This window comes from Chelonia mydas, chromosome 1 (assembly GCF_015237465.2).
Source record: "Chelonia mydas isolate rCheMyd1 chromosome 1, rCheMyd1.pri.v2, whole genome shotgun sequence".
Classification (NCBI taxonomy): domain Eukaryota; kingdom Metazoa; phylum Chordata; order Testudines; family Cheloniidae; genus Chelonia; species Chelonia mydas.
Window position 1 is genome coordinate 25,130,934 of NC_057849.1, and position 27,979 is coordinate 25,158,912.

The 27,979-nt window shown below is 41.4% G+C and overlaps 1 protein-coding gene across 1 annotated transcript in view; it reads left to right on the forward strand.

Annotated features, from left to right (window-relative positions):
* Positions 1-27,979, forward strand: part of LOC102933727 (N-acetylated-alpha-linked acidic dipeptidase 2) — a 46,915-nt gene that overhangs the window by 3,003 nt on the left and 15,933 nt on the right. The window contains exons 3-14 of the mRNA XM_007063124.4: positions 2,744-2,930; positions 5,891-5,992; positions 6,882-7,007; positions 8,064-8,250; positions 8,918-9,011; positions 9,534-9,632; positions 13,707-13,792; positions 14,609-14,728; positions 15,216-15,298; positions 18,234-18,297; positions 21,185-21,252; positions 27,377-27,468. Coding sequence (XP_007063186.2) covers positions 2,744-2,930; positions 5,891-5,992; positions 6,882-7,007; positions 8,064-8,250; positions 8,918-9,011; positions 9,534-9,632; positions 13,707-13,792; positions 14,609-14,728; positions 15,216-15,298; positions 18,234-18,297; positions 21,185-21,252; positions 27,377-27,468 — 1,308 coding nt within the window. The remainder of the gene's footprint in view (positions 1-2,743; positions 2,931-5,890; positions 5,993-6,881; positions 7,008-8,063; positions 8,251-8,917; positions 9,012-9,533; positions 9,633-13,706; positions 13,793-14,608; positions 14,729-15,215; positions 15,299-18,233; positions 18,298-21,184; positions 21,253-27,376; positions 27,469-27,979) is intronic.

The window sequence follows — 27,979 nt, forward strand, 5'->3', positions numbered from 1 at the left end:
TAGAAAAGGAAAATGCTTTATGTGTTGCAGATGGACAGCTATTACATGATAAATAATATAGCTAGTGATTCGTTAATCTCTGTATCTCAGCACCCAGTGACCCAATTAGCTGGGGTAAAGTAGAAAGCAATTTATCTTGTAGGAATATATTAATGTTACATTTTTAAATATTTAAAAATTCCTCACGGATGGCGATTTAAGAACCAAAAAGCTGGACATGTCTGGGAAAATACAGACGTATGGTAACCCTATGTATGAAGGGCAAAAGACACATCAGTAGCCTTTACTTCTGTCATGTATGTCACTGGAAATGAAAACAATGACTCTTGCACACGTTTACTTTTGGATAATGTAATCAAAAATATCCCCAAAAGCCAATATAAATCAACGTTGGTTAGTAACATATGTTGATATTCAGCATTTGACAGTGTGAGGATGCCTCTAGGACACCATACAACTCATGACTAATTTGATTTCTATTTTATTTTATTTATTTTAAACCTAAGTGCTTTCACTTCTAACATGAATTAGAGAGCAAAAAGTACATAGACCCTGTCTTGTTTTTTGTTGCTCACAGTAAATTAGAGAGTTGAGAGAGAGAGAGCATACAAAAGTCTAGGAAATGTACACACTGAAAACAGTGTGAAATTTCTCAGTAATTATGCTGAAGTCTCTGGGCCACAGGGAATTATCCGTATCTAGTCTGCTTGTTTTCATGATGCCAGAACACCTTCTGTACACTTTAAAGCAGGAACTGCAGAAATTTTTACATTAATTCACTATCCAAAGACTATGTTAAAGGTGTTGTAAAAGAAATACAAAATTAAGGCTTCCACATCACACTCTCATTCCCTCAAGCTATTCAGTCTATTCTCACAGGGTGGGAGAAGCAAAACGTCAACATCAGAAAATCAGGAAATGCAGAGGTACAAGTAATACCTCCCACATCACATAACCTTAACTGTGCACCCATTTGATCACTGCTCTAAGGAGGAGAGTGAGACCACAAGAAAAAACATATGAAGTGAAACCTAATGTATCTTTAAAAATCACTTTAATATGGGACCAAAAGCGTTAATATGCAACAACCATAATTGTATGGTTATTGAATAGAGCCATTAGGGGGCAAAGTTAAGGCTGTTTAGGTGCATTTCTATACCTTAACATGTGGATTTCTTTTACATTTAAATTTAACTTCGAAGTTTCTGGCTTTATTTTTGTGTGTGGGGGGGGGAGTGTTGGCAGGGGTCCAGCTCCCTCCTCCCTCTCAGTTCCCAAACACAGTTTGCCGGAAAATAACAGTTCAGAGTCCAGTTTGCAGGCAATTCAGTGGGTTTATTGGGACTAAATAAACAAGCATATTCCGAAACCCTTCACACCGGTTGGACTATCTTTATATGCCGGTAGAGTTTTCCTTTTTCCCTCCCCCAACTACAGTACTCTACGCTGATAGAACCCCCTTCTTCTCCTAATCCTTTGCTTCGCACGCTGGTGGAGCTCCCTCTTCTCCCCCACCCTTCTTGGCAAACTTAATTATACTTGTAGTGTCATTCCCCTGGTACCAGCCCTTCCAATATATGGTCATGTTCCGTTCTGGGGGTCCTGAGTCTGGGGTCGATAGGACCACCGCTTTTGTACCTGATGGGAGAGGTAAGGAGTGGTGTTTCTTTTGGTCATGGTTACTCTCTTGCAGACTCTGCATTTCCTCCTTACACCGTCCCCTCCCCTCCCCTCCAGCTACTTGGTAACCATTGCAACCTCTTGCTTGATTAGCCCCTTATCTTCAAGGCTACCAGCTCGGTGGGTGGGGAGGAGGGGTACAGTCTTGTGCTTTCACTTATATTCTCTTACTTGCTTATTTAGCCTCTTCAAATTAAAAGCAAGGCCAAAAGCAAAATTATTATTATTTAGTCTCTACCCTATTTACTTCACATTCTCCTAACTGGGAGGATAACCCTAAATTATTTATATGTAACTTAATTTAATGTGTTTTTTGTTTGGGAATTATAACCCCAGATCCATAAAGATATTTAGGCACCTAAACCCCAGATTTAGGCACCTATATGTTGGATTCAGGTGCCTAAATCCCAGTTTTGTCTCCACAATGATCCACAAAACTGCTACCTAAACCTGTAGGCATCTAAATTCACTTTGCACCTAAGTTTCTGCCTCTAGGTATGCATGCTGCTGCCTCCCTCTAGGTGTTCGGCCAACTGTCTCCCACCTAAGCCTTAGAGCAAGTCACAAATGGGGGAACACATGCATCCGTCCACCTAATTTTCATGCAGAGCCCAATCTGGTTGGTGTGATTAGTGGCTGCCTCCCAAATGGAACCCCATTGAAAATCTGGCAGGTGGAGGTGTGACCCACTTTATATCTTTTATCCCAGTGATTAGAGCACTCACCTGGGATATGGGAGACCCAGGTTCAATTCCCCCCTCTCTGCCAAACGGGGAGAAAAGATTTGAGCAGGCTGTCTCCCTCTTCTCAGGAGAGTGCTGTAACCCCTGTTACTCAGAGTGAAAAGCTGAGCTGATTTATCTTAGCACATCAGGAAAGATCTCTTTGCACATTATCCTGCCCCAGACTCTGGTAACTATGTTGTACCGCTCAGCGTTTCATCGAAGGGACTTAACCATAACAACTTACTTCTTGCATGTGTTATGAAGATTAGCCTACTTGGACTCTTCTGTCAAATGCTTTTCTGAACTCTCTGCTTACCCATGACTCTGTTTTATTTTAGTTGGTTTACAAAGTTTCCTCACCTGGCAGGAACAGAACAGAACCTTCACCTTGCTAAACAAATTCAAGCCCAGTGGAAGGAATTTGGATTGGATTCAGCAGAGCTGGTTCATTATGATGTCCTCCTTTCCTACCCGAATGAAACTCAGCCCAACTATGTCTCAATTATTGATGATCAAGGGAATGAGGTGATCTTATTTTAGTCAACTGTATGTAGAATAGCTCTTTCAAGAAATAGGGTCAGGTTCTGCCCCCACTCACACCTGTGCATCTTCATTGTGTTTTATAATCTGATGAAAAGCCTCTTTATTAGAAAGGGAAATCCACTGCTGCTGGATTATGTCACCCAATCTCTTGGACTAATGTTTAGAAATGGTTTCTGCCAGGACAGATCAGTGGGGATTGCTTACATCTTGCAAACACAAAAAAGGAATCCACTGGCTTATTGCGCCCTCCTTGTTTTGCTGTGCAGCAAACCAAGCACAAGGCAGGTTTTGTGTATGGCGAAGCCATCCCCACCCCAAGATCGAATATCAATATTTCACTGCTTTTCAGGTACAGTTTTGACAACTCCGTATGTTTGGGGGGTTTTTTCTTCTGGCTTCCTTCCTCAAAGTGCCTAGTGCACTGAAGTAGACGTAATGATGCATGAATGCATTACATGCCTACCTTCTCTGCAGAATGCAATAATACAATGCAGGGGCTACATGAGTCATCTAGAATTAAGATTTTGGAAAGAATATGAAGTATCGAGTAACCATGCAAATGAAGTGAAAACTTAGTTTATCCAATTTATTTGTTATAGGAGGGGCAGATAGCACTGCCATTATTAAGGTTGCCCAACACTTCCCATTCTAGGATCCTCTTTTCAGTAACTTACACCGTTACCAAACTGTAACCGTCTGAAATTTGCCATGCCGCATGTCTGCCTCATGCTGAATTTTATTTTTTTACTTTTTTAATTTCAGCCAAACAAGTACAGCTGTTTCTGAGAATGAGGTTAGGGGAGAATATATTGTTTTGCTCACGTTAAATTCTGATGACCTTTTATCTAAGAAGCTCTGTAGTCCCCGTGCTTTGGAGCAGAGACTTGGAATTTGGCAGGGAAGTTGCCTTTGTGACAGGGATGTGCCTTTTGTTCTCCCTCTGAAAAATCTATCCAAATTTGGTCAAGTTATAAACCTCTGAAGAATTGGGGTTTGCACATGATCAGTAGCTACTTGGTAGAGCTTCACAGCTAAATTCCCTGAAGATTCTGTACGTATTGAGCATGCTCCAGCCTAGGGCTGAGCAGGAGTTTCCAGGACTCTGGGCTGCTGCAAGCTGGGTACCAAGACTGAGAGTAGGGCAGCTGTCTCCCCTGTGCTCACTCGGCTCCCTCTGCTGACATCCCAACAGTAGAAAAAAGAAAGCCACTTGAATGGAATGCAGAGTGGACAGGAGCCAGACGAGGGCAGAGACAAGGAGAGGAGATTGGGAAAAGGAGCCTGTGGGGTGGAGAAAACTGGAACTGGGAGCTAAGATGGGGGGTGACTGAGATGAGGAGCTGGTGATGAGGAAGACTGGAGCCGTTCGTGAGACAGCGTAGCAGAGCCGAGCCCTGTGGGGCAGTCAGCTTCAGGACACGTAAGGTGCCCCTTACCCCTTTCCCCCACACACAGGCACATTTTAGCCAGACTGGGGAGTAACACTATGCAGATGAGATCGGCCCCTGAAGTTTTTTTCCACACTTGCCACACCTCACCACCAGATGTCAGGGTGGAGCTCATCCTGACACTGCTTACACTGGCAACAAGTGAGGTGGAGGGGAAGTCAGCATTAACAAGGAACCAGGGTGTAGGAGAAGCACTGGGCAAGGAGACTGGGATAATTAAGGAAGGGAAGGGAAGACCGTGAGTGTAGGGAGACTAGGATGGAAAGTCTAAACGGAGGAGACTAGAAGTGGCTGGCATGGAAATGGGGATTGAAATGAGAAACTTGTGGAGCAGAAACTGGGACTGGCTAGGTGAGGAGAATGGGACTGGAATGAGGAGCCTGGGTGGGGAAGAGGCAGGACTAGGACAGGTATAGGCTGAAGGGTGAGGGGCCGAAGGGGTGAAGTTTAGGGTGAATTGGCAGGACAGTGTGTGCCCACTGGAGCACTGTCCCCTCCAAGCTATGAAATTACACACACACACACACACACAGATACGTTAAAAGAACATTATTGTGGTTGCAGAGTCAAGCACTGAAAAGTTAGGAAATGCCAGAATCCTTAATTCATTCCCATAATGCATATGTATTATGATACAGACTTTAATTACATGATCATGTTATCTAGTATTTCCTAACTTTTCAGTGCTTGACTCTGTGACCTTAGTGTGTGCACACGCACACCCCACTGTTCTGCCAAGTGGACAACCAGTCCCAAAAAAATCCATCCTGAAAAATTCCTGGACTTTTTTTTGTTTAAATAAATACATAAATATACAAACAAATAAATAAATAACATCTTTGCAGAACCCCTTGTAATATTAGTTATTATTTGTAAGCGTTTATTGATTTTCTTTTACATAATAATGATCAGATCCAAAGTAAAAGCCTATCCTGCCACCCTTACTCACATTGAGTAGTATCTTACTGGGTGAGTAAGAGTGGTACGGGCACTAAAGATATGGGACGATTTTGGGTAGTAACAAAAGGTACTGTACCTAATCAGAGAGTAGATCAGCTACTGAAGTAGTAGGAAAGGAGCAATAGTCTAAGTGGGTGTAACCACTAAATTACAAAAAGTCTCTATAATAATAGGGACAAACTAGGTGTCTCTAATTATCACCCTTTTCAGCACTCTTCAGTTATTCTTCTGTTTTGATTCAGGCAGTGATTCATAAAACCTTACACCCACAAAAATATCCATCTATCTTCCTATCTGTCTATCTTCCTACTCTTGTTCAGTTATGAAGTTCTAACAATGTATCCCTCTCTCATTTTAAGTTATACATGATTTCTTTTTCTGATAATATTTTTTATATAAAATGGCACACTGTTCTTAATAACTAAATTTAGTGCACAAAATTGTGCCAAGACTTCACTGAGGTTGCCCAGAGGAAGAATCTGACCCAGAGCTTTTTCTAAAGTAACTGTTTGTTCTTCTTGGCTCTTTTGGTAGATTTTCAATACATCTTTCTTTGAGCTGCCCCCTCAGGGATATGAAAACATTACTGGTGTGCTGCCACCATATAATGCTTTTTCAGCACAAGGAGTGCCAGAGGTAAGAAAACAATTCTTATGAGTCCTGATGGTTGAAATCATATTTTGGGAAAGAGTTACCATTGGTATATTGTTCTGACTTCTTAAAATATTTTTACAGTGATCTCAGTTAGGTGACAATACTGAATTTCATTATGCTATAGCCTAAGGGACAGCAACAGTATGTACTGTACAGAGTAAAGTCTAGAAGTTACCCATTTAATAAAAATGCTCTAAAATTGTTCAGATCAGAAATTGCTATTTCTAGTTAGAAAGATACTTCCGGGTGAGGTCACGGCTTATATGGTTCCTTCTAATGGGGAAACCTAAGAGATGGGGTCGGGGGAAGTAGTCTGGATTTTATCTGCTTTATTCATTAAGAGTAAACCCTCTTGTTTGTTATAAATCTGAAGCACACTCATGTTCTGAAAGATCACACTCTCTAAAGTTAATCTGATTGATTCTCCTATGATGGATAATCCCAGACAACAGTCACCACACATGTCACATCACGTGAGTGGGCAGAAATAAGTAAAATAGGAAGTCTACCTATCGTGCAACAGCATGTTAGGAATAGCGCTCTTTTTTTACTCATGCCATCAACAGCTTGCACATGCTTTGCCAGAAGAACAATCTAGTGTTGTAGTTTTTAACATCAGATAATGAGGATGCTTCTAAATGTGGGATTATATAGAGAATTCATCAATGAAACAGGCCTTTCTAAAAAATAATTTGGGAGAGTTTTGCCATTAATTTCACTGGGAGCTGGATCAAGACTGTAGAACTGCAAATATTGAGTACTATATAACAGATGTTCAATAAATAAAGTTGCATGATTCTAAAAAGAGATCCTTTCAAATGGTTATGACAATATAATTTCTAGTTTCTGGCCTTCTTTCTTCTCTGGATAGGCAGATCTGGTGTATGTGAACTACGGCCGCACAGAAGATTTTTTCAAGCTAGAGCGAGAGATGGGAATTAATTGTACTGGAAAGATTGTCATTGCCAGATATGGGAAAATCTTCAGAGGAAACAAAGTGAGTGTTGTGGGGTTTTTTTTGTTCATTTGTTTGTTTTTCTCTCTCTATCTCAAATCAGAATTAGATTAGTAAATTAAAGGTCTGAGGCTCCTTACATTGCTGTCAATAGGAGTGTTGTTATTGATGTTAGTGGGAGCCAGATTAAGCATTAACTCCCTGCTTCAGAAGCCAGAAGTTCCTTCCAAATAGAGATTTTCCTTATTTTACTGTAAACCAGAACATGTGAGCGATGGGAGCCAGCTCTGATCCAAAAACCAGGCCTGCAGTATATGCTTATCATGTGTATTAACAGGGACTGGCAAAACAGTAAAGTGAGGTGACTGTATTGGAGTACTGAAACGTTGACTGAGATGAATGCAAACTTCTCAGAAAGGGCTTGCAAGAGATTAGTTTAGGGCAATGGTTCCCAAACTTGTTCCGCCGCTTGTGCAGGGAAAGCCCCCGGCGGGCCGGGCCGGTGTGTTTACCTGCCGCGTCTGCAGGTTCGGCCGATCGCGGCTCCCAGTGGCTTCAGTTCGCTGCTCCAGGCCAATGGGAGCTTCTGGAAGCAGCGCAGGCCAAGGGAAGAACTGGCCACCGCTTCCAGCAGCTCCCATTGGCCTGGAGCAGTGAATCGCGGCCACTGGGAGCCGTGATCGGCCGAACCTGAGGACAAGGCAGGTAAACAAACCGGCCCAGAATTTAATAGCCCATACAACCAGTAAACACTACTGCCTCTTTCAGCCATAGATCTCAAAGCATTTTCAAGAGGTAAGCGTCATTATCCCATTTTGACAGCTGGAGAAACTGAGTCACAGAGGTTAAATGACTTGTCTAAGGTCATACAGCAAACTGGTTATGCTGGGAACAACACCTGGTTCTCCTTATTCAGTCTTATGCCCACTGTTTGAGATCATGCTGCACTTTGACATACGCTTCCCTTGGGTCAGTGATTCCAGCTCTGCCACGTGAGAGTTCTGAAGAGTCTCCCAATTGGTGGCATGTTGCAGAGCCCGGGAATGTCTTAGCCAAATACAAACATTTTGACATTTCTTAAAACAAGTCATTTTGCAGGTTAAAAATGCCATATTAGCTGGAGCCAAAGGGATTATACTGTATTCAGACCCTGCTGACTACTGCGCCCCTGGAGTAGATCCTTATCCAAGTGGCTGGAACCTTCCTGGAGGGGGAGTCCAGCGTGGGAATGTGTTAAATCTGAATGGAGCAGGGGATCCTCTCACGCCAGGTTATCCAGCAAAAGGTGAGTGACAGATTTGTAGCTCTAAACATCTGACACTTTCTGGTATCGAAAAGGGTCTCGTCACTAGCAATTAAACTGTTTTTCGTATCCATGCAAAAAGACTTGCTGTTTAAGAGAATTTCCAGCAAGAGTTTATTTTGCTAGTGTGGAATAGGTTCTACCTGCATATCATTCCAACTGGCCTTCCTCAAGCAAAAATAGTTTCCAGCCAGTATCTCTCTGCGTATGATCCAAGCTTTACAGCACTTGTAAATCAAGATGTGGATAGGCCATGTGGTAGAAATGAATTAGGATTTATTGAGATTTGCAAGGAACTATGTTTCTCAAGAGGACTAGTTGAAACTGGATTATTGCCTACCATCAAAGAGGAGTAATAACCTTGCTTGGATGTATATTTCTTTGCTGATCATAAATGCCAGGTAGAAAAACACAGCAAGCTTCTGTTTATATGGAGTGAAATTTCTGCATTAAAATTAGCAGTAGCCACTGGAGTCAGTGGGACTAATCGCTGATGTGTGACAAGATGCTGGATGACTGGAGGGATCAGTATACGTTGATCCTAGATGTGACTGTGGGACTCTTAATTGTTACAAAAACAACTCCAATTAAAAGGCAAGGTGCTGAGGACAGCAAAATTTGATATTCCAGTATATTCTTGGTTTCTCAGAATACATCTTCAGGTCTGAAGTTGATGAGGGAGTGGGAATTCCCAAAATCCCAGTTCATCCCATTGGATATCATGATGCAGAAATATTATTACGGTAGGTAAACTTCAACCCTTTGTACTTAGCTTCGGTATTCGTGTGCACACTGCAAAAAGCCTTTTTTACATTAAAAGATAGTAAAATTGATGCCCTTTTTATTGCTTTTGTGTAGCGCGCGCACGCACACACACAGATATAATAGTAGCAACATACGCTACAGAATTACAAAACACTGTTGGCTATGAGTCTTTTACTGAAAGACAAATTGGAGCACAAGTGTATTCTGTAGATTTGCCACAGAAGGGATACAAGACCGGGAGTTTATTTTATTAGTCTCTCTGCTTTAACTCTATGCTCATTTTAGCTTACGAAATTTCAAAGCACTTTTAATGGGGTTTATGCTAATTTACAGGCCCTCTTAACAAACAGTAAATGGTTGCACATACAGTTTGTGCAACAGAATCTTTTAGAGCTTTGTAATCCTTCCTCACACTCATTTTCAGGTGTGCTGTTCCACTGGGGAGACTTCTACTTTTAGCAAATTGGCCAACTGTGTTTGTCTTGGTTTTCACTTAACAGCATCCTGGGAGGACCTGCAGCACCAGACAATAGCTGGAGGGGAAACCTCAATGTGTCTTACAACATTGGGCCTGGATTTGCAGGCAGCTATTCTATAAGGTCTGTTTGAGCACTTTTGCCTATTTATTGAACACTGAAAAACCAAACCAAACCTTTCAGAGTATGATTCTGAGGAATATTACATCTCGGACCTTAGAGGGGAAACTAACTTCCCTCTGAAATGGGCAGTATGATTGGATGAGAATCTTTAGGATTTAAAGATAAAATGTTAAAACAATGGGCCTGCTCAGTGACAATGAGAACACTGCCATTGACATCAACAGTCATTGAATGAGGCCATGCATATCTCCTTTCTCAGGTCTTTTATTACACTTTCTTGACACTTTCAAAATTTAACTCTGATCGACAGTAACTAGCCTTTTTATTAACTGTTTTTCCACTGTCAAGTGAAAAGCAAATGTTTTAAACTCTTTCTGTTTCTGGGCCCTTTTCTTCCCTTCTGTTTCTGAAGGGAGCACAACTTCTGCAGTGGCTCACTTGCCTTCACCTTTTCCTGAGTCCCATGGAAGCCTTCTATGAGAATCCCTTGGAGTTAGAGCTATGGAGTATGGGCGTGGCTGGGGCCCACAGATCAGCTGCTCTCCAAAGTTTCTAGCCTTCCTAGTTTCAAAGGAAAGCTTGGAAATGTGAACCTAAGAAGGCAAATAAAAAAAACCCAAAATATAGTAATTTAAAAAAATCTACTCATATTTTGGGGCTGTGACCTATGATTTTTGAATGCTTGGGGTTTGCAATACTGTGTTTGTGTAATGCCAACAGACCTCAGTCATCGGTGGGTGGGATTGAACCGGGGACCTCTGGAGCTTAGTGCATGAGCCTTTACTGCATGAGCTAAAAGTCAAGTAGCTCTTAGCTAAGGCTGTAGAGCGGACTCATTTTTTTAACTCTCTCTAAGTGGTCTTGGATGGGACAGAACACCACACCAAGAAGGTGCATGGGTTACATTTGCTTTTAATACTTCACTCAGCTTGTATAGTGAAACAAAACTGGTCAGTTTCATTTTCTGGCTCTCTGGCACTAGCAGAGAGGGTCACAAACCATGGGCCATGGAGCTGATAGTCTGCAGAGACCTATCTGGTCACATGGTGATGCTTCCTTTTCCTAGCTTCCAGCCACTAAACTGCATTAAATGAAGCTAAAAAATGCATTACTGTGGTAATGTGCCATGTGACTGTCATTGACTGACAAAGGGACAGTATTCCATTGCCAGTGGGACAGGAGGTGGTTTGAAAGATCATGAACAGGAGGGTATAATGATGTGTTTTTTCCAACACTGCAAGGACATGTTTAAATTTTAAAAATTGAAGTATTAATTGGATTTTTTTTTTGGGTGTATGTTAAAACTCACTGAAGATTTAGAAAGCATACAAACAAAAATGTCAACAGAACAAATTTGACACTTGAGATAAAGGGGACTGTAAAGGATCCAAGCAAGGGGAAGCCAAAACAAACTAATAAAACAGATGCCCCCTTTAAGAAGGTCTCAGGGAAGGAGCAATCTTAACAAAGTTCATAAGGCCCTTACTGTGGGGCCCTGGTTCAGAGCTCCTGAACTGAGAGTCAGCAAATAAAGTCTCTGGGCCTGGTCACGCTAGTCCCCAAGACCCTAAGAGAAAGACCAAGACCCATTGCAATCTGCATGCCTCCTTCTCCTTCTTCTTCATCTGATGTTTTATGACAAAGCAGACTCACTTGTGAATCAGTCTTTCACCTTTTCCAATATTCTTTAAAGAGTTGCAATATTGCTGTATTTTTTAATAGGGCCTCATTTTCCTGATGCTCTTAGTAGGCACTGCAGTGAGAATTTTGATACTTAGAGGCCTTACAGTTTTTCATATAAATACCCCCTTTTGATGATACATTCTTCACACTCCCAAAGGAGTAATCAATTGTTTCCTGGATCTTTCATGTCCCACATTATCTATCTTTATGTTTGTTAGTAACAAATTACTATCTAAGCCACAATGGCCAGTTAAAATTCTAAATAGAGCCACTTCGTTCTTTCTCTCAGCGCTGTGGAGTATATCAGCATTTTCAACTCTTGGGAATATTTCACGGAATATTTTTCCATCCGTTTCTTTTCCCATATTTCCTTCCATTCCTCTCTTAAACTCATTTTTAATTAGATTTTTAAATTCCAGTTTTCTTAAAGGGATCGCTAAATCAACTTACTGGTGTTTGACAGCATTTTTTGCCACTTTGTCAGCCAGCTCTATGGCCAATATCCCTACATGCACTGAGTCCATGCTGTTACTATGCTTACACCCAACTGTTTCAAATCAGTTAACAGTAATATTTCATTAAGTATATCATTTCTGCTCTCTGAAGCTGCATGCCTTCTAGTTTCCTCCTCCTGTTTAAATAGCCCAGGTTACGGCAGAGGGATCCTTGAAAGTACCCAGACTTGCTTCAGCTATAAGTGCCAGACTATTCCTTAAGGGGTAGTACCCCTTCTAGAGGGACAAAAGCCTAGATCCATAAGATATTTAGGCTTTTACCTCCCATTGAAATCAGTGGGAGTTAGGCACCTAAATGCCTTTGAGGATCTGATCCAAAATGTTTTGAGCACACTGGAGAGCAATAAACTGTATAATGAGAGGAAAAACAATATGAAAATGAACAAACCTTGTATTAAGTTGCTAATCACGTTTCTTGAGGACATACTTATTCATAGGATTTTTGACACCCTAACCTACTTGACAGTGTCCTTTTAAGTCAGTTCTTGGAGAAGCTCCCATGGTTTCACTGTACTACAAGCTCAGGGCACTGATCCTGCAAGCACTTGTGCACCAACTCTTTGCAGGCTCAAGGCCTTGGGCTTAGCTTCTCTTCCGGGCAAAAATCCATTAGTTGTGCTGAAGAAGGTATTGGTTTTGACAGCTAGAGAGCTTTGCCATTGAGAAAATAACTTCAAATGAGACCCTGTTGGATTTTGCCCAGGGCAGACAAATGTGTGTTTTGTTTCACAAAGAGAGAGAGGACTGAATATTCCCTGTCTTTTACAGAGTTTCTAATAAATGAATGATTTTTTAATGGTCTGGCAAAGCTTGATCGCTTTGATCGGCTGTTTTAATGTTGGAGAAATACTCAATTTATTCAAATGTTTTCACCGTTCAGTTGTTTCATGCAATTTTAATGACTGTTTCTCCAGTTACCATATAATCAGACTTACTCATCATATTTCTATAAAGAAAAGCAGCATGTTCTTATGAAATTTTTAAAAACAGATTCCCATAATTAAATATTGTCCAATCATTTGGGCCAAAATTTAATATACTTTCAGATATTACTTTTTGTTTTTAGCATGATCTGTGGGCCTGCTGTTAATCTACCCTGTCTTAAAAGTATTGCAAGGAGATATTATTGGCATGACTCTCTTTGAAACCATAGTGACAAATTTCATAAAGAACTTTGAAAGTCTAGGAATTGGTGTGTTTGGTGGAATTTTTCTTGTCATCCTTCAGTTTCAAATAAAAATAAGGAACTTGTACAGCCCTGGTATAGATCCTGTAAACTGATAATCATGCTTAGCACATTGGCCATGTATAAGTAATTTCATTCATAGATTGCAAAACAGTTTATTACAGAGATAAGTTTTCAATATTCCTATTATACAGAAGTTGAGATGTTAGCCAAGGTCACATAGCAAGTCGCTGCGAATTGGTTGACCAGTGTTGCTGGATTATAATCTTAAAGCTTTAACGATAAAATTGTGCACATAGACTGTGTTCTCAACTTTTATATTTTAAGTTTCAATTGGTGTTTTCTTGATAGTTTGACAATGGTAACTAGTCCTCTCATTAATTTCGCCATTAAGAGAATCGTAAATATCGAAACATATTTTTTCTTACCTTGGCCTAATTCATTCCTCGCTGCAAAAACTCCATTTATTTTGGGGAACTAAATGGGTGATAGGCTACAACCCAACCCTTTTGTGGGTGCTAATCCAGCCTCATTCCACTATGGTGTTTAAATGGCTATTGTAAAGGTACAAGAGCTTGTTCTAACTGTGTTTGTAAAACATGTTTAAAATTGGTTCATCTATCACAGTTCCAACCCTAGCAAATGCCTCCTCAAGTCATGGATCACGACTTCATTTTGCTTTTGTTTCAGAAAGGTCAGAATGCATGTCCACACTCACAACAAAATAACACGAATTTACAATGTTATCGGCACTATCAGTGGAGCAGAGGAACCAGGTGAGCTTTTTGCATTTGGTGAAGATGTTCTTAGGTGGCATGAGGTTTAACTTTTCAGAAATAATCAGATAGAATTTGAAACTGGAAAAGACTTACTAGGTCATCTTGTCCCTCCCATCACAGTGTTCCCGCAAAGAGATCTGTAAGTGGTACATAAGAATGCTACAATAAACAGCTCACTGGGACAGCCTTGCACAAGATATCTCATTTTCTATAGGGTCTCTAGCACATCATTCATACAGTCTTACACCAGCATATTCTAGTGCAACACAAAGTGATGAGCTGAGCAAAGTGCTGGATCCCACAACATCCTGAACTTTGGAGATTCGGGATATGAACCAAGGTCTAGATCCACATTTCTCAGCTGCTTGTGTCTTTATAGTGGCCTAAATTGAAACCCTGGATACAAACTTTAGGGTAGTTGGTATTTAATTCTGTGTTCTGATTTGAATTTTACATCTGGGTTCCATCTCAAAAGCACAGAGTCTAAAATTGCTCAAATCGTCATTGAGCAAACAGATCCGGGTAATTTTATTCTAACAGTGGTTCCAAGATAAGGGATGAAAAGATTCTTAAAACAAGTCTATGTAGGTACAAAGGTTGTAAACTGGAAAAAAAAATTAAAAAAGCATTTTTGTGTCAGATTGTAAACTGCAGCAAGGTCAGCAGGGCTAATAGGCTGGGCTTTTTAAAACACTGAAATTAGTTTTCATTGTGGTTTCGGAAGGTGGGGAACGAGGTTAAAGGGAAAGACTGAATTATAGGTACCCCAAGTGTATTCCGAATTAAAGACTGATTCTGTATCTTTGTTTCCAGACAGATATATTATTCTGGGAGGACATAGAGACTCCTGGGTATTTGGTGGGATTGATCCAACCACTGGTACAGCTGTTCTTCAAGAAGTTGCTCGGAGTTTTGGCAAAATGGCAATGGAAGGTAACTTATTCATTATAAATGGAGAAGATGAAACACAAGGGCTATGAAAAACGCTATTTTGATAAATTGCGTGGAATTTACCAGTAAGTAGATGCATAGACTTTGTTTGCCCTATGCATAGGGTTGAATTTCACATAATAGGCATTGCAACTTCTTATATGTGTGTGCACGTGCATGTGAATGAGGAACTGGGGGAGCTCCTAAACATATATATCTGCAATGAGCTTACATCACATATGATGTGAGTTGCTTGAATTTCTGCTCTCCTTGCCTGTGTAATGTTATGTGCTCTGAGAGTTTTGTCTTTACAATAAAAATATTGCAGTGGATGTGCTGATCTGCGGAATTTGGGGTGAAAAAATTTCACTGATACATATTATACATCGTTTTCCATGATGTACTAATTTTTATTTAAGCGACTCAGTCAACTGTGGCAGTCTCTATTACAATTTTTCTCTTTAAGTCAAATTTTACTATGTGATTACAGGTTGGAGACCTAAAAGAACTATTATTTTTGCTAGCTGGGATGCAGAAGAATTTGGACTATTAGGTTCCACAGAGTGGGCTGAGGTAAATAAAAAATAGTACAAAAGCATGACGGATGAACATGTCCAGGCCTGTGTCTGCCTATGTGGCCCTAATCCTGCAATGGAGTCTATGTGGACAGACCCCATTTAAATTAATGGAGCTCCATGCAGATTCAGGGGGGTCTGTCTATACAGAGCCCATTGTAGGATCAGGGCGCAGTTGTTTGTAGCACAGCAGGGTCCTAACTGGGGCTCCTGGACACTACCCTAATATAAATGCTAACTAACTAATAACGATGGTCTGCGTGCACTAGCTCCTCTTAAGATTTAAAAACTACAGGACTGTCGGCTTTGAATCAAATACACCAAGGAAGAGTATGGTAAATTGCTGTCCTGCTTGAAAATCTGTTTCTTCAACAAAAAAATGGCCTCTACAAATTGAAAGTTAGATCATGCCCTGGTGATCCACAGATATCCACAGAGCCCTCTGCCTGTAGAATTCAACCCTCCTTTGCAAAGGAAAGGGGCCAGACATCTTTTTGTGGATGGCTTTTGCCTCCTGTGGGTCCCAGAGATTTGGGTGCTAGTCCCAGGGCTAATTCAGTTGTGGGAGCCCAGACTGCCTGACTCTGAGTTTCCCCACATCTCTCCAGCAGAGAGAGGGGAATCTATGGAGTTTTTCTCCCACTTCACTCTTCATAAGGGTTCACCATGAGTGAGGCAATCTGGCCCTCCGTTCTTATGCTGCAAGTGGATTGATCAGTCCTACTAAGAAATATAGGACTTAATCAAAATTTATCTTAACTCACTGACAAACCCGAGGTTAAAATTAGAGTGGAAAATTTTCTCCATTGGAAAATGTTGGTTTGTTGAAATCAAAAATGGTGGGCAGGGAAAATTTTGATTTTGATGAAATTTCATTTTGAAACAATTTGTTTAGAGACATTTTGATTTTTTTTTGTTTCAAAATAACTTTTCATTTAAAAAACTATATTCTATTTTATGCTGCTGTATAACATTTAAATTCATGTGCCTACATTCCTAGAAATGTACAGCTAGCAGGGACCTCCAGAGGTTATCTAGTCCATCCCTCTGCGCTGCCATTGGAACAAAACCAAAAACCATAGAATACTGTGACAAATGAAAATGAACAATGTTTATTCCTAATGTCCAAAGTAATCCTGTTTTCCTGTTTGATGGCAAATTTGAGGTTCCCACTGCCCTTGAACTTCTTTCACAAGTACATTCTCCAATATTCAACTGAAATAGACTCACCTGCCCACTCTGCTTAATGCAGAGGAAGTTTTGTCACTAACAAGAAAACCAAAATTTAAGTGTAACACCAATTGACTTGAGGAAAACTAAACTCTGGGGAGTAAATATTCATCCCAACTAAACTCCAGCAGTAAGAAGCATAAAAACTCATAGCTAACAGGACTGAGCTCCAGTGAATGTAAAACATTTAAAAAACACCAATTCTCATCAAGCACGTCTGTTTCTGCAGGCATATAATGGAATTTCTTTTTGTGAATCATTGTCCTAAGGTACTTTTGGTTTGATAATTTAATACCCAGTTATCCATTGTTCACCCAATGGCAGAGTCATACTGAATCTCTGGACCCTAACAACCTCTCAGACTTTATCCCCAGTGTCTCTAGTTCATTGCCTTTTAGCTTCATTTTTGTACCATCCATTCTCTCCCTCTGAATCCTGGATTAGACTCTGACTCTAGATATGCTAGTCAATGTTCACATTAAAGGTCCTCTGCAGTTATTTACCTGGACAATCTTTCATCCACTAAATCTTGAGGAAAACTAACCCTTTGCTCATTAGATGAGGGTTGTGAACACAATATCTGAAAATATATCAGTACCCCCTAGTTATGGAAACATCTGTTCATAAATGAAGTGATTCATTCAAATCAAGTGGCTAGTGAATATATATACATGCTCAGGCCTTCCCTTTCTTTCTCTTTTTATACAGACACTTTGTCTCTCTCTCAGACAGACACACACACACACACCATTGGGGAAATCCTCCATCAGATCATTTATTTTATAATATATTTATTTTTACATTTGATTCTTATATCATTTGTATACTATACTACTTTACAGTAGAAAATTACCAAATAGAATGATTACCAAAAAAAAAAAAGATAGAATATCAATTGACAAAGCCAAGTACCAATTATAAAACCAAGTAGAATACTGAGTACCAAATCACCACTTACAATCAGAATACCAATTTCAAAACCAATTACCAATTTGTAAAATAAAAATAGCGACATTTAAATAGTCAAAATGAGAATGAAACATTTTGATTTACTTGAAACAATTTTTTTTTTGTGAAACTTCAACCTTTTGTCTTTTCATTCTAATTCAGATTGTGTGTGTGTGTTTTTTTTTTTTTAATGTAAGAGTTTCCTGTGGAACGGAAATTCTAAATTTCAGCAGCTCTAGTTAAAATGGAGTTAAGGCTGAGAGCCCATATCAGTATTTCAGGGTAAGACACAGGAGGGGCATATTGTAATTATCCCAAAAACAAGTGTTGCAAACCCACAAAATTCAGAAGTAATCTTATTCTTGAAAGAAATCCAGACAAGTCAAGCGATGGAAATGCACAATTAAGGCACCCATACCGGCTTAATTCTGTCCTGTGGTGACACCATGCAATTATAATAATACCACCAATAGCTTCAGCCCCGCATCTTCCTTCTGATGGAGGTGCAGCTGGCACCTCTAATATTTCATGAATGGTTTGAAGATCAACTTTAAAAACACCACAGCTAGCACAGCTGAATTTCACGCTCCCTGACCACTGGCCAATCTTATTCATTACTATGGTTAGGCATTTACATAGTACCTCTCACCTGGACTGGTCCAGAACCCCTTTGTTTTTTATAGTATTAATGTTGCAACATTACATGATCACATATTATCAGTAAAGTAAACATGTTTCCCTTTTCACAACTACAGGAGAATGCTAAAGTTCTTCAGGAACGGGCCGTTGCTTACATCAACACAGATTCTTCTATAGAAGGTGTGTCTAATCATTTTTTTGTCTATTGGCTTCCTAGATGTAGGTGAACATTTTGCTGGATATTTATTACTGCATCAAGGATTTGTGATGCTAGGTACATAACAGGATATTGAGAATGCACAGGGCAGAGGCAAGTTTAGAGTAGAGTGGAGAGAGAATCCAACTCGGTTCTCATACTATTTTCCCACAGCAAATAGCACCATCATGAGCTATGTACTCGGGGAGAGATCTTTACGCCAAAGGCAGGTGATTATATAAATATACCTTAAATATGTCTCCTGAAAAGGTCAGGGCTTACTATTGGTATTTTAATGAGTTCAGCAGTTTAACTTGGGTTTTAATCTATTTCATCACTACATTTGCTTTGATATCCAGTTTGCTATGTAGTTTATGGAAGACAATGTTCACTGTACCAGACTGACTCCTTTTACTCAATGGAGTTATGGTATAATGTCTCATGGTACAGTGTACTGTAGTATCACAAGACAACTCATGTTATCGCTTTAAGCTTTGAGTTCACTGGGGGTGGAGTTCACCCTGCTGCCACAGACCCCTGCCATGAGCTATGCCACGTGTTCTGTCTGTGCAGAGATGTGCCAGTAGAGCCCTTGCATAGGCTGTGTGCACTGGGGTGGGCTCTCCATGCCAGCAACAAGGGGAGGTTGAGAGTGGCCCAGAGGGGGAGTGATCCACAGCTGCATGGTTCAGCTGGCCCTACCACACCACTCAAGTGCTGCAGAGGACGTATTAAGATTCTGGCACAGGAATGCTGGTAAGAAACTGGACTTTATTTCCCGCCACGTGATCTAAGTCAGGGTGATGACGTCAATACCCCATCACATCCCAGTGTTCAGTGACACCAATGATTATTGTTGGGGCTGCAGCTACCATTCCATCCCCGGGGTAGCAGCCAGGGGAGAGTGGGTGTGCCGCACCGTGGCCTCATTTTGTTAGAGGGTGCCACATTCTATCTAAACTTTGTCCCTGTAAACCCCAATTACTCTGGTTTCTTTGCATGAGTAAAGTAGGTTTCACCATGAATGTTTAATAGTTCAGTTTGGTTTGGGTCAGCAGAGAATTCTCTTCATCACACAATGACTGGAAACAAAAACAAAACCTGCTTTCTAAATGCTCAGTAAGAATCGGGGATAGGGGCGGAAATCAGAGCTGTTCCTTCAATTACACAGCCTACATGCTGTGTAAAAAGTAGAGCAGACTTTTAGCCTATATTTCATGCCTACAGAAGATCTTGCTGCTGAAATAATAGCTTTATCAGCTACTTCATATTCACAGTGTGTATTGTAACACATCTATTGGAGATGATTTGGAGCCAGCATGCTGTTGCAGTGCCAATTTGCTTCCAAATCTTGATTATGCAGTGGTGCCTTTGTTTACATATCAAAGCGAAATATGAAAGTAAAGCATTGTGAAACCTATAATAAACAAAACTGGTGCCACGCTTCAGTGCACTGTTTTAAGTACATTTAGCCCTCTTTCCCCTAACACCAGGCATTTGAATCCCCCATGGTATGATAGCATCTATATTCCTCGGAGGAATCAGTTAGTACATCACAGTACGTTCTGCACTGTGCCAAGTTCAGTACAGCACATTTATCTTATTCATTGTCCTTTCACACAGAAAATGGTTGGTGTCCTTTGCGAACGTTGCCTTGCATCTAATTTCCAATGGCTAAATACACAAACTCCTTGGCTATGCTAGCTAATGTAACCCCGTGTTCTTTTCCATTATTACATTACTGTAGTTGTCTGACTAGTTTTAATGTGAATCTCATTTGTCTGTTCAGCCAGAAACAATAAACTGCTCTAAAATATTACCAAAATCTGCTAACAGTTCTAACAAAACATAAACTATCAGATACGGCAGAGTTATTATATATCCCTATGTACCCACCATTTGTTGCTAGAGTTTACTGTCTGTGGGTATGACTGGATTCTCTCAGCTGATGTTAGATGATCATCTAACATTTTCTAGGAAGGCCGTTTTGCGCTTTTGTCTGGTTAGAAGATAGTGACAGTTTCTTTTGGCTGTGGACCTTGCTGCCATAATCTATGCCTTTGTCACCTGAATACTGGCTTGCTGTAGTGTGTTCTATCTTCACTTAAATCAACTTGCAAACTAACAGTAGTGCAGAATGTGGGAGCAGACACCTGCTTGTTAGGCAGTGCATTTAGTGGTGAGCACACGACAAGCAGCCGATGCAGATTGCAGAGCACTGCTGTTTTCTGGATGAAGTTTAGGGTCTTAATTTTTACATATAAAGCTCTAAAAGGCCTGGGGATCGCTTACTAGAGAGCTGGTCTCTCTCCTAATATCTCACTGCTATAGTTGCGGTCAGCAAAGGCATTCATTATAAGACAGAAGCTAAATCCCTCATTATAGGAGAAAAGCAGCTGCTGGCAGGATTTCTTCTGTGAGGGGACTTCCACACTGGAACTTGCTTTCCCTCCTCCCAATCCAAAATAGCACAGATCTGCTGATTTTCAGGGCACATTGCAGGGTGCATCTGTTCACACAGGCTTTAGGGAAAGAACCGAATGGGGTTGGTATATGTGGTGAGGGCGTGTATAATTTTTTTGGGGGGGAGGTGGGTTGAGCTTGAGGCTCAATGCCAGGTCTAATTTTTATGATTGTATTTGGAATCTGTGACAAAGATGAGTTTAGGAGAAGTGCTTTATGTATTGTAAATCTAACTAGACAATCTGTATTTGTAATTGCTTTGTGCCAAGACCTGCAGTCCTTACTTAGCTAAAACTCCTCTTGGAGTCAATGAGAGCTTTGCCCTGGTGAGAACAGCAGGGTTTGGTCCATTAGCAGGGAGTCAAAGCCATGTATAAAAAGATTTCCCTGTCTGTGTTTGGTTTTCAGGCAACTACACTTTAAGAGTTGACTGCAGCCCCCTTCTCTACAAATTGGTGTATAATCTGACAGAAGAGGTACAAAAGCGAAGTGTTTGCTACATATGACTTTCTGATAACTGAAGTCACAAACTTACTGCAGATTAGTTTGTAGCCTGCAGAGGCACTGATCCTGCTCCCATTGACGTCAGTGGCAAATTTTCCATTCATTAGGACATGATCCAGGCCCACAGTTGCTCTTCAGTGGTCTATGAAGGATCAAGAGTATTACTAAAGCAAACAAAACTATATTACAGTGTATATTTTTAAAACACCAAGAATAAGATAGTCAACCCACTAAAAGCTAAGTTATTGGACAAGTGGACAGGAAGCTGGAAGGAATTAAAAATGGTATTTAAAAAGAAATCCTGAAAATGGAAAAGATTTAAAAGAAATTGGCTTGGTGCCCGCCTTACTCTTCATCTTATCCCCCTAAATCTCTTTTCACTCCCCCTCCAAAATACCTCAGTATTTATCAAAGGATTAAATTGTTCTTCCAATGCGTCAGATATACCCAATTTGTACAAATGATGTCCCAGATCGCTATCGTTTTCTCTTTCTTTCTTAGTAATGCTCATTAGATCTTCTGTTACTGTAGATGGCAGGCACATTAAAGGATGCTGCTTCTCCTTGAATGCATATAAAATGTGGCTCTTCAGGAGAATTCATTCTACTCATTTAAGAATGAGAACTGACAGTTTTCAAATATATAGAGCAAGCTTCATCTTGCCGTACAAGTGTCTTTTGTATGAATTCTGGGCTTGTGAATAGTGGAGTTTATCACCAAAGTGCCTCATCTTGAGCCATCTCCAGAGACAGATAGGTTAATTCACTTTCCATCTCCAGTCTTTGACATTTCTGCTCGACATCTGTTCACTAGGAACTGGACTGAGATCACCCACTCATTAGTCCCTGCAGTGGATGTCAACTATTGGCACAGACACAAAAAGTTGACCCCCACTGAGATATCTAGTGTCCCCTGCTATGAAAGACTCTTCCTAGTCTGGGTTGTTCTCAAGCGTAAATCATACTCCTTTATGCACAAAATAATGCACAAGGTTTCTAGACTATGTGCTTCTTCATCTTCAACTGTTTCAACTTTGTGTTTCCTTCTTGTGCGTTCCCCTCCCTTTTCACCTCTTCCTGGTTTTTTTTCCTCTCTCTCTTTTGAGGAGGAAAGGGAAATGTTTGTGAGATTATCAGCACAGCAGTAACACTTCACACAATGAAGGAAAGGCTGTTGCACTTGCAAACACTCCTACTGCTGAAAGAAACAGATTAGGATTCCTCCCTTTCCTCATTCACCCAGGGAGCCATCTGTGAAGAGAAACAGACCAAAAATGCTTTGAGTGAAAAACATTGTTAGTGGTGCCTCCACCATTTTACGTCACACCTTAAGTTAGGCATCTGTGTTTAGCCAGGTAACTTCCAACTAAATACCATCAGATGGTTGAGAGGCCTGAGCATGTCTTCTTTTGGAAAAAGCCCCTCTGTTCAGAGTTTGAATAATACATAAGTGTAGCATAGAACAACGAAGGGCCTCAGGAGCACTCAGTAATTGAATGCTCTCTCGGTATCAAGGAATTCCCAGTACTACGTTATATTCGTTCATGTTTTCCACTACTTCATTTATCATGGGGATGCATTTATTGTCATTGAAAAGCCCTGTCTATTCCCTGACATGTTTGAAGTCAGTCTTGGAATGATCTGGGTTTCTTTTTTGTATTAGTTTGTAGATAAGACACAACTTTATTCTGATTCTTTTCCTCTCTTTGCTTTTTGTCTTCATTCAAAGAGCAGTTTCCCCAGTTTTTGTTCTGTTCTGCTGTCTCCACCCCCGAGGTAATCTAATGGCTCATCTCCTATTTCTCTCTGTTTCTGATTGCTTTGTCTAAGTAAACTGGAGAATGTCCTCACCCTTCTCGAGGATACGAAGATTATGACGCTTGATGTATTTATTCCTCCAGTGCAACTAAAGCTGTTCATCGGACCCTAAGGAAAGCAGTTGTCTTTTTATGTCCTGGAAGTGACTGTTTTTTTCTAATGCAGTTATTCACCTCCCTAAATTCCTTAGGGAGGGCCTGGCCAAAAACTTGTGTAGCTTGTGGAGAGCCACATTTTCACTTCTTCATTCTTCTAACTGCAGGACTGGTGAAAATCAACAAACGACGAAGCTTGAGCCCATTACAACTTTACAAAGGTCAAAGAGCCATAGACAGTCCTATAACCAGATGCACAGAGGCACTTCCCCTACATGCTCATTTAGGACTTCTCCTCTTCTTCCAGATGTATTTTAAGATCTTCATTTAAAGTGGTAGAGGCTCATTAATGTCCACCAGTGGCCACGAGTAAAGCTGTGTGAATAATGGATTTTTCAGTTCACTGGCAATTTTGAGCTCTGCATTCCTTTGCTAGCATTACGGTCACAGTTAAGGGCTCAGCATCTCTGTCCTGAAGAGCTCTTAAGGCAGTAGGGCATGGAAGCAGCAAGAATGGGGTAGAATAACTGGCTAGGCAGTAGTACTGCTGAAAAATATCTGGGGGGATTATAATGAATCATAAATTGAATATAAGCCAACAGTGTGATGCAGTTGTGAAAAATGTTAATATTACTCTGGGGAGTTTTAACAGGCATGACATATTACGACATAGGATGTAATTGTCCCACTCTGCTCAGCACCGGTGAGGCCTCAGATGGAGTACTTTGTCCAATTCCAGGCATCACACCCAGGGCAATGGAATAGGGGCGACCAGGAGGCCACGGCCTTCCCACTTTTCAGCATGTGCCTTGCCCCTCCCAGTCAGGCCAGCAGCTGGAGCCCAGCCATGGAGCCCGGACAGCGGTGGGGCGCTGCGCCATGGACCCTCCACCAGACTGGGGTGGGAGGGTTGAGAGCAGCCACCAGCCCATGTCCCTGCCCTGCTCTTCACCCTCCAACCCCAGGGCAGGAGGCTCCATGGATCCCCACAGCAGCCCGGACATGTAAGAGCCTCATGGGTAGAGGTGGGGAGCTGCGCCGTAGACCTTTCTGCCCTGGGCAGGGGGAGGGGGATGAATATGGACACGGGCCGGGGGCTGCTCTTGACCTCCTCACCCCGGGCAAGTGGAGGGTCCATGGCGTGGCTTCCCACAGCTGCCCATGTGGCTCTTACCATGGCCAGGCTGTGGTCCCCCAGACAGAGCCGGGTCCAGGTAAGAGTCGTGCATGGCGCGCAGGCAGTTGTGGGGATCCGCAGACCCTCCTGTCCTGGGTCCACAGCTCCCAGCCTGCTCTGGCTTCTGGCTTGGTTGAGGGTGGGGCTCGGGAGGAAGAGGAGGAGCAGGGAGGGGCCCACTTTTGGGCAGGCTCTGCAGTCCCTGTGTCACACTTTAGGGAAGATGTGGACAAATTGGAGACAGTCCAGAGGAGAGCAACAAAAGTGATGGGATTTAGAAAGGCTGACCTGTCAGAAAAGATTAAAAATACTGAGTATGCCTAGTCTTGAGAAAAGAAGACTGAGTGGGGAGATCTGATAACAGTCTTGAGATATGTTCTTCAGTTGTCCTCCATGTCCAGTGAAAGTAGGACAAGAAGTATTGGGCTTAATCTTCAGCAAGGGAGATTTAGGTTACATAGTAGGAATGACTTTCGATCTATCAGGTTAATTAAACTTTGGAATAGGCTTCCAAGGGAGAATATGGAATGCTGTTCATTGGAGGTTTTTATGAACAGGTTGGACGTCGGGGATGGGCTAGGTTTACTTGGCCCTGCATCAGCTCAGGGGGCTGGATTTGCTGATTTCTTGAGGTCCCTTCCAGCCCTACATTTTTATGATTCTATGAAATTCAGAGAACAAGCACAGACAACCTACCTCCTACTTATCCTTAGAAATTAAGGATTGCAAAAAGCTGCTCAATTTATACTTTTTTTTAAATACCAATCTTTTATTTTTGTTATCTTAATTTATCTCAAATAGTGACCTCATTTATTTCAATGAGAGTCTAAGGGATCTTCTTAGTGCATAATAATAATAATAATAATAATAGTGCATGTAGCTCCTTTTGAGCTATAAAGGAGCAACTTCAGTAGTGATTGGAAAATTGACTCAATGGAAGCTTTCCACAAAAGTATAGACCATTGGGATGCATAGGACTAGGTTCATTAGTGTTGAAATGCTAATTAAAATGTCATTGCTTTGAGGAAATAATTGAGAAGCAAGAAAATGTACCACAAGGCCCTGATTCAACAAGTCCGTGCCTGGATTGAAATACTATCCTATGCAGGGGGACAGCACAAAACCTTTGCACCGCTGCAGTCTCCACTAATCCTTCAAAACAAGGTTTGAAGTGGAACCTATGTCTGGTGCTGGCCCTCTGTGTAGGGTTGAATTTCCCGCCGTCCTTCCCCCCCAGCCCCAAGCACAGCAGGGTATGGTAGGTTGTTGCACTTCAGTGCGGCTGTGAGTGGAGGCTATGGGTAAAAGCAAGGTGATGCACTCGGCATAATCCTTTACGCTGGGCTGAAATCAGTCTTAAGGCCCCTTTACCCCATCTCCCTTACACCTAAGAGAGTAAGTTATAAGGAGGAGTGTGATGCATGAGGTAGAGATTTCTGAGGAGGGATGGGCTTAAGCATGATCCTCAGCATGGAATTGAGATCCTTAGCTACTCACTCCTCTCTCTTTGCCTACTGCAGGGCAGGAATCATTTAATAGCCACTGGCAACACTTGCATTAATACAGGATTGGGTTTCCTTGTCCTGTTCGTCACTTTTTATCCTGTGTTTATATCTGCCAAAGTCAGCATCTGCACTATGTAAGATCAACCCTGAAGGTATGAGAGTGCCTAGGATTGGATTTAAGCCACTGCAAACATTAGGTTATATTAAGGTATTCCTGTGCTATGGAAAAGACGAAAAAATGGTTTTTACGTTACCTGGTAATGGTTTGGCTGATAATGTCAGGATAAAGTCTGTACTGGAGCACGGAGCACTTCACTGTAGAGTTCAGCTTGCTCCTGCTGAGGTCTCATTTTGAGTTTAGCCCCCAAACCTGACCAAAGTGCTTGGGTAATGGTAGCAGCCAGGCAGTTATTTCACAAGTTTGTTTTTCTGCTAGCTTCAGGCATAATCTCAGAGGTCAGAACCCTAAAGATTTTCAGTTTGGAGTGTATATCTTTATAGCTATAGCTATTCAATGCAGAAAGTGACCCCCTCCAGTATTCTGAAACGGTTCACTCCCAGCTTTGTAGTTCTTGTGTTTGTGAAATCTCCAGCTTTCCAGGGAAATGAGTTCAGGCTGCTTTTGCAAGCTTTGCTTGTCAAATCTCTTTGGTTCTGGAAAGGTATTGAAATGGACAAGATTATCTTCAGTCCTCCCTCTTGAAGGACAGTCTGGTGGTTGGGGACCTGGGTTCAAGTCGCAGCTCTGCCACACATACCCTGTTTGACCTTGGGCAAGTCATCGAATAAAATCTCTCAGTTCCCCCTCTGTATAATGGGGATAATAACGCAGACTTTGCCAGTCTTGTCTATTTAGATTCCAGATACTCTGAGGTAGGGACTGTCTCTTACTATGCACAATGGAGCCCTGATCTCAGTCAAGACTTCAAGACACTTCCCTTGTATAAATTATTATTATTATGGTCCAGATCCTGCCTTCCAGTGCATCTGCTTTTCCAGGTGCTTTCCAGTAGCACAAAGCACCTGTAATGCAGGCTCAACCTGTGTGGGGAGAATATCGTCCCTGGCTAGGGAGAACCTTGAGTGGGCTAGGGCTGTTGTCTCCCAGCTCCTAGCGGAGAGGGCATTTTCAAGGGGAAAGGAGTGTGGTTGGGGCATCCCAGGCTGCCACTCAGAGCATCCCTAAAGGCCATAGTCCAATGGGCATAAGTCAGAGCAACCCTCAGCACTGCTCTAATTTACACCAGTGACTAGACTGTGCTCTGGCCAGCCCCAGCATATGGCTGGTGTCAAGAAGCCCTGCTCCTTCAAGTTGTTCCAAGTGCGGGATGTACGCAGCTCAGGATCGGGACCCATAGATTGTAAATGACATGCGTAAAGCCACATATTTGTTAACATTTGAGATCAAGAATAATGCAGATTAACAGTATGCATCTCCTTTTGATAAAGTTCAACTGGAAGCGGAAACACTTTCATTACGAGCATGTGCTTTGCCTCCCCAGATTGCAAGCCCTGATGAGGGTTACGAAGGCAAGTCTCTCTATGAGAGTTGGCTTGAAAAGGACCCCTCAACAGAAAGTAAAAGTCATCCCAGGCAAGTTCATGAAACTGTATGGGTTTTTTTCCCCTTCCCTGAAGTCAGTGTTTCAAATGCATCACTCTATGTTGTTTTTAAAAGCATCGTTGCCATTGATAGTGATCATACAAAAGTGCCTAGTAGCAGGTGAGTAGCTAGCAGTATCGATGACTTTAGGAAATGTTTTTGCAAACCCATATTGGCGGTACCTGTGCCAATTGGTAAACAAAAGTTTAAATGTCCTGTTAATAACAGTTTGGAAAACAATCTAGTGCTGTATTCTTGTTAGGATAAACAAATGTTTTGTTAAAAGAAACTACCACGGTAGTTAAGAAGGAGGGTTGTTCTTTCTTTTTTGATGCAGTTGACTATAAAAGGCCATGACTTACTATATATATACAAATGTGTACTTAAATGCCTTTAAATATGCAAGGTGATCTACAGTAAATGTCGCTATCTAAATTAAAACATCCCCGTGGAAACTATACAGTTGTTTACATGCTCCTGCCTGCCAAGGCTAAATCCTTAC